This window comes from Macadamia integrifolia, chromosome 12 (genome assembly GCF_013358625.1).
Source record: "Macadamia integrifolia cultivar HAES 741 chromosome 12, SCU_Mint_v3, whole genome shotgun sequence".
Lineage (NCBI taxonomy): Eukaryota > Viridiplantae > Streptophyta > Magnoliopsida > Proteales > Proteaceae > Macadamia > Macadamia integrifolia.
The window spans coordinates 6,041,882-6,049,381 of NC_056568.1; the positions used below are offsets into that span (position 1 = coordinate 6,041,882).

Here is a 7,500-nt window from a genome sequence, read left to right on the forward strand (position 1 = left end):
ATCATCCAACACTACTAACTTCCACTTCCGAATGGTAGCGACTAGCGACCACAACCCTAGCCAAGCTTACGAAAGGGCTCCCTTCCGGCTTCACACTCCGATAGTACCGTTTCCCCGCCAAGAAAACGGCCAAGCCAACGGCATTAATGGCGGCGCATATCCCAAAACCCCAAACCCACCCATCATTGTCCTCTACGTAAATGAAGGCAAACCTGATGACCGAAGCCAAGTAGAGAGTAACGGAAAACCAGTTGAAGAACACCCTCCGATCCTTTGGCCTGTCCAACTGATCTGCACCTATAGTTGCTAACGTGAAACGAGTACCACCCGCCCCTATGGACATCAACGTTAAAGCACTATATAAAACCCCAAGTTGAAGCCTTGACGGAGATTCTCCCTGTGAAGGCCTTAGGGAGTGTAGCGTCGCCGTTAAGAGTTAAGAGAAGTATACCCTGCAAGTGCATGGAGAAGCACACCAGGAGAGATGTAATGGAAGCGAAGAGAATATATAATCATTAACAGTAGTAGGTACCAGGAGAGAGAGAATAGAAGAGAAGGTGATGACAAAGAAGCAGCCGAATAAGGAGTCAGCGAGGATGGCACCGGCCACGGGGAAGAGATTAGTGCAACCGCTGATGATGTTGGAGATCTGGACGGCGTCGACGCTCTTCACGTTGAACTCTTTGATCAAATAGACGATCAGATTTGCCAAACCCCCACCAGCAGCCAGCATCAGACCCATCAACCCACCTACATATGTACATAGTACATTAAACATGTAGACATATGGTATAGTTTGATACACCTTAGAGAGAGAGTACCTATGATAAAGGGGAAGGTAATCCAACCACCTCTTTTGGGATCGATACTGGTTGTGGTTTGAGTCTCTGCGTGGGAAAGTACTTCGCCATTGAACTGCTGTTGTGAGTTGGTGCCTGCCATGTTTTTCTTCTTGGGCTCCTTTCTTTCTTGATCTGTTTGACACTTAATTGAGAGTCTGAGAATGAATACCCTTTTATAGATGTATAGATTCTTATTGTGGAAAGACCACTAAAACGGAGAAACATTAATTTTGGGGAAAAAAATCGTCTGCAATTCGGATCTGGTACAATTCCGTGAAATACCACTTTCAGGGGGTGACGTGTATTGATACCAATGCAATGGTCCAAATCTGATACAACTAATAAAACCTTAAATCAGTAAAGAGTCATTTAAATCAGATCTGGACCATTGCATTGGTATCAATACACGTGTCACCCCCTAAAAGTGGTATTTCACGGAATTGTACCAGATCGGAATTGCAGACGATTTCAACCCCCTGGTTTTAAGTCTTATGAGCTATCAAGTAGACTATTGACCAGTTGTCTATCTCACCCACCTTCATGAATTTTCTTCAACATCAACTCAGGCTTACAGGAGGTTAAATTTGTAGGAGGCAGATTTCCTTCACCCACGGTCAAGGGATTGAAGGGTTCAATCGGATGGTCAGTATTAGAGATCGAGAAACAATATAGGGGTATTATTGACTTCTTACTATAAGAGGATTAAACTTTTATGATCATTGATGGATGTACTTTCCTTTCACCCACGATGTAGGGAAACTTTCTCCAATTTATATAACAAAAAGTTTGTTTGGCCGAAGACCACGGCCTGTGATCATTTGCACGACACGCCCTTTTACCATATAAAATAGACCTTAAATACTACTCATTTATTGTACATGCCTAAAATTTAATATTTCTAACAAAAAAATGGACTATGTCAGAGAGTGTAGGATTGCACATAGATATAGAGGGGAGTGAAATGATTGTTCGTTGGTGCAGGAGCCATGCTCTCAAACAGTTCTTCACACTAAGAACAGATGTCTTAAAAAACATATCATTCATATAGGGTTCATATTGACGGAAGTGGTCCTTAATCCTCATAGAATGAATTCTCCAACACTAGTCAATGTGAAGAAGAAATGTATATCAACCAAATTCGCATTCGGATGCGTTCGAAAAATATTTCATATCCAACGTTTTTAAAACTTATCTTATTCCATTTTGAAAAAGGCTTACCTAAATCCATTGAGGATAATTCATCCATTGTCTTAGAGTTCATAAACTCCTAGAGAGTTTTAGTACTTTCTCAGAATAATATCCTGATATTCCAGGGCACATTTCAAGCCCATCAAAACTCAGTCCCTTCAATTCCTTTGCCCACCTAAAAGACGATTAGAAGAAATTTCTGAAACCTGGTCGAAAAACCAGATTTGGCTTTCTAGCGAAACCACCAAACCCCACCCCCCCTAACCCCCAAAAAAAATAACCGGGGGGGGGGGGGGGTGGCCGGGGAGAGGTGTTGGTTAAACCCAGTTAACCTGGTTTTAATCGGTAAAGAAAGGCTGCAAAAAAAGAGAAAAAGAACAAACCAATTGGATCCACCTGGTTTGATCCAGTTTCGGCGTTGTATTCTTGAACCATTGGCCGACCGGCCGGCCAGATTGCGGAAACTTTCTAGTGGGACCGTCGTCCATGTTAGTTAATGGGCTCATCAAGAGGAATTGTCAGGATGCTGCATGGTTCTAAAACTCGAATTGAATCAGAAGAGTTCACATGTATAGTTCAAAGGTAAAATTGTAATAAAAATTGACAACAAAAAATAAAAGACACAGGTAAATTTATTCGATACAATCCAAATTGATATCAGAACAATATCCATCCTGACCGATACTGGATGCAGGCACCGCACTTTCCCCATGAGGGAAGAAGGGGTGTCTGGGATTCCAATGGCTACTTTGCTTCTCTGATTTGGAGGCAGAGAGAGGGGATGCCCCCAACATATTTCTTTCTTCTTATTTTTTCTAAGGTTTCAGACCGCTGGACTGTAGTCGGGGTCGTTGGGACTCACCTGTACTTACTCATCGGTGAATTATAAGATGTTTGTGTTTGGATGGGACTATTAGAGCATTGAAGTATTTCACTATCATACAAAATATTTTTCAGCATAAAATGAAACTAGAGATTTTCAAATATATTTCCATGGGATTTTTCCTCTTCTACATGACACAAAATGTCTGAAGAGCATTGGGCTCCTTTACAAACCTGAACTATGGAGGAAAAAGCATAATAAAAATATTAAGAAATTATATATTGGTAGATGGACAAGCAGAGCCTCCTATCGTGCCGATGGATGCCTGATAGACTCGTCAAATGAAATATATGGCTCAGCAACTCCTACATCAATGGAGCCAATATTGATAGAAGAATGTATAGATCCCCCAGACAAATCAGCAGAGTTACCTTCTCTTCTGACTTCTGCTCCCCTTTCAATCAAGATTGAATCCTGAATTTCCTTCAGCACTTCTGATATCGATGGCCTCATACTCCCATGGGATTGGACACACATCATTGCTTTCTCAGCAATCTTCCACACTGACTGGATGTCAAATTCATTTTGCAGCGAAGGGTCAATGATTCCCTGAATGTTCCCACTCTCAATGTGTGTTTTTGCCTGCAATGAAAATGGGCTACCTTTCAGGGGCAAACAAGAATAGATACAACTGCCTTACTAGGGGCTAAAATTTTGCTATGAAGTTCAAAGATATGGTTCGGCTGTCCCACTTCTATCTATCAAAACATTGCAAGAAATTATATACAAAGAAAAAATGATAAAAGAATTGACATAATCAGGGCAGATGAATAAGACAATCCACATGCCAGGTCATCCCTAGCAATCAGGTCATGTTGTCACATGTAATGGGTAAGCAAGGCATGTAGATTCGAAAACAAAAGTATAACTGACCCACTGGACGATGTTGCGACAATTAATTCCGAAGCTTTCATTAGATATCGCTTCTTGACCAGATATCAACTCAAGAAGAATGACACCAAAACTATATACATCACTCTTGTCTGTCAACTGTTGAGAGACATAATACCTGCGTGTCGAGATACAAAAATCAGATATGCTGGAAAGAGAGAATAAAGAACTGACCACTGAACACAATGCTACACAGATAAACATACTAGTCTGTATAAAGATTTTTTTCATTCCCTTTTATGAAAGCAGAAAAATAAATGGAAACAAAAAATAAGAGAGATGTACTCTTTGGCAGGAAGCCAAGGCCCAGTCGAAGAAACAGAAAAAGAAAGGGAAAGCAAAGGAGAGGGATAATATTCTACAACCAGAAATTCAAACAATCCACAAACCCTAATCACATTAGCAGCAGACTTCTCCTTCCAACCATACAATCAAGGCTCAACAGCACAGCCAAACCCAAGGAACTATCATCCACGAGACAACTGTTATAGTGTAGATTTTAAGTGCAAAGGAATGCTACTAGCCAACAGGTTAACTGTTGCATAGAATTTTTAACCATTTGTGCATGCAGCTGGAGCACTTAAGAATTCAGGAGGGAACAAGGATGCATTAATATTTGAAGGTTCAAGGAGTGTTTAGATCACCTACTAGAAAAAAGAAAGCACTTGTATATCATAGGAAATTTATCTACTGGAATAAGCACTCCTTTTCAAACAGATGTTACTTCACCAATTTACTTTATTCACCTCAACAGATATGCATGAATTTTGTGCACACTAGCTTATCCAATCGAAGACTATTAACAATACAATACCTCTATGACAAAAAAAATTTAGAATATCCCTCACCAGATATGAAATGGTTCCCTAGTAAGAAAAATAAGTTCATATCAATATACAGAAACCCAACCTGTTTGTTCAATAGCTTGTGAGTGCCAGGTTGCACCCTAGCCAATCACTGGTTGACCAGTACTGTTTGAAAGTAGGGTACAAGCACATATTTCGATATACAAAGAGCCGCTTCTGACACAGTTAAAGCCATGCTAAATTGGTTATTTGTGGCATCTAACAATATAGACTAGCGGTTAGGGGTTCAATACTTGGAACCAATTAAAAGCAAAATTTTACATATATCTTAGTTACCCCATAAACTGTATGTAGACTCATGGCTTGTTTACAGTTCTAGCATCTCAGTTTGATGGTTCAACCAGCGAGGTTAGATGGGCAAGCCAGCAACTTTATTTTTCCCGAGAGAAGGGGTTGGGGTCGCCTAAACCAATACAGTTACCATGTAACAGTCAACCGGTTCAACCAGTAGGGCCGGGCTCAGCCTCAGAACCCTTTTTCTTTCATGACTATAGGCATCAAAAGTGGGATCACAGTTAGAGTTGGTAGTTTGAAGTCTCAAGATTCCAGAGTTGAAGGATAAGGATCTAAATTCCCAAGGGTGGCATTGGTTTACATAAAAGATACCTGCAACTAAGTTTCAATTAACCTTTTTTTTCTTGGGCATGTGTCATCATTTATGTATGCATGGTTGGAAGTGTGCCTGGCGCTGGATAATAAATAGTGAGAGGGGAAGAGGGGCAGGACTTCATCAAGTGTGTGAGATTTTCACACTATGCAAGTAAAGATATTGGTATCTGTTGATCCAGTTGAGGGAATCATGCTTCTTGTCATTGTTGGTCACCACATTCACACAAAGCAGTAGTAGTGTTGTACACAGCTGGGCAGTACAGATCCACAGAGGATAGTACTCAGACGACAGTGGCATGATGATGTATAGCAGTCAAGAATAGCAGAGCAACACAAATGTGGCAGGGGCAGAATGTGCAGAGTGACAGGGCAGTATTCAGGCAGTAGCAGACAGTCACCTAGCAGTGTGTACAATGTAGTGGCAGTGAGTTCAGTGCATAAGGTAGTATGACAGTGTGCTGGGTTACATACTGATGATGTGGCATTATGGTGGCTGTGGACATGTCATGCAATGTGACCAGATGCATGTGTGATGTGGGCAAGGCATTATAATGATGACATGCATAGTGAGGTGGCCAAATGTGATCATGCGGCTGTGTATGGTCACTCTAATGACATGGCAGTGTCCAGAGATGTGTCAAAGGTTGTATGAGTGCAATGGATGTGGTAGTGTGGTGCTAGTTGGGGATTTCTGAACAAGATGTGGGAATATTGGCTTATTTATGTTTGGGGGCATTCCAAACAAGTTGTGGGAATATTGGCCTATTTATGTTTGGACGCAGTTGGTCATTCAAGATGAACTTTTTGGCAGTCGGGGTTTTCAGAAAATATTTATAGTGTGTCATACTCTTTCCAACGTATCGGATTTGTCAAATCCGATGTCGGAAGAAGATACAGCCAATACAAGGTTTAGGGGCACTTTGGTCATTTTACATGGCTGAGTTTGGTGATGGTTTCCTCTACAGACTTGTTGAGCTTTGAGTCATGATCACAACGTAACTCAATTCATAAAAATCTGAGGTCGCATGGAGTTCCGAATGGTTCCATGAGAATGGTCCAAAAAATCTAAAAAAAATTGGATTCTGGTTAGAATCTGTGACCATTTTTCCATCTGTTAGGTAGATACAAACACCACATAGTTCAGGGGTCTTCGTGTAATTTCAGAAAGGTTGGGTTAATCCAAATCTAGTGGTCCTGGCTCAATCCAAGTTGATTAGGGAATTTTTAAAATGTTTTTTTATGGCAGAGGGGGCGCAATGTTATTCTGAGAAATATAAGTGATTCTCAATCGGTGGCCCAGAAGTCACCACATCACCACGATGCCCATCCGAGGGCCTGTGTGCTTTTGTGTTGATAACTGCGAAGAAGATTCTTGCGCGAGCTCTTCAAATGGTCTAGCGTACCAAAGCCCCATGCTCTGTGCTAGACAGAAGTATCCAAATCGAGCGGTCTGACATGGATCCAGATAGAGCAGTCAATCCGCCTTCCCTCCTAAAGCGCGAAATCCAACGACCTCTGAGGAGAGAAAATGCTTTGACAAATGGAAGGTCGTAACATCGCCTACCTCCCTGAAGCTGCAGAGCCACACGTCAGCGTGAATCCAGATGTTGCAGTCCCAATGGTCTGCGCTCCTGACTCCTTAACACGGCCCAACAACATTGTGCCAAATCGCGACAGTAATCCTACGATTCAGGATTGAAGGCCGGTGTATTGCCATTAAGCACCATTGAAAAAGAAAAGAGGCTTGGATACAGAAGAGAAAGAAAGAGAGGGCAGTTTGTTGGTGGTTCTTGAAGCCTAAAGCCCCCTTGTTTTCAAGAAAAAGTTAAGAGGAATTATAGTAATAGGTAATGATGCTTCAACCATCATCCATGGACCATAGAGAAGATTATTAAAGTGAAGAAAAGTGCTGGTGATCTTAATTTAAGAAAAATTGAGGTCTTGGTCTAGACAAGAAGAAAGAAGAAGGGGAGAAAGAAGAAGGGAGAAGGAGACCATCGCCCACTGTTAGGGCATCTCCACAAAGCTTCATTGCTTTTCAGAGACTACTCAGACGATCTTCAGTCCTTGATTGTCAAGGGAGGTAATCTCTACTCAAGTTACATTTTCGTAAGACCTAGGTTACTGATGTAGCAAAAACCTAAGGCATTGGTTGAAAAGGGGGAAACTTATATTCACCATATTTACATTTCACATACATTGTAAAAAGGGGTGAAACCCT

The 7,500-nt window shown here is 41.3% G+C and overlaps 1 protein-coding gene across 3 annotated transcripts in view; it reads right to left on the reverse strand.

The window, feature by feature from the left end:
- Positions 1–2,943: 2,943 nt before the first annotated feature.
- The window catches only part of LOC122058107 (probable LRR receptor-like serine/threonine-protein kinase At1g67720), a 26,595-nt gene continuing 22,038 nt past the window's right edge, over positions 2,944–7,500 (reverse strand). For all 3 annotated transcript variants that reach the window (XM_042620583.1, XM_042620584.1, XM_042620585.1), the window contains 2 exons: positions 3,787–3,922; positions 2,944–3,495 (listed from right to left, as the gene is read on the reverse strand). In XM_042620583.1, coding sequence (XP_042476517.1) covers positions 3,160–3,495; positions 3,787–3,922 — 472 coding nt within the window. In that variant the 3' untranslated portion in view covers positions 2,944–3,159. The remainder of the gene's footprint in view (positions 3,496–3,786; positions 3,923–7,500) is intronic.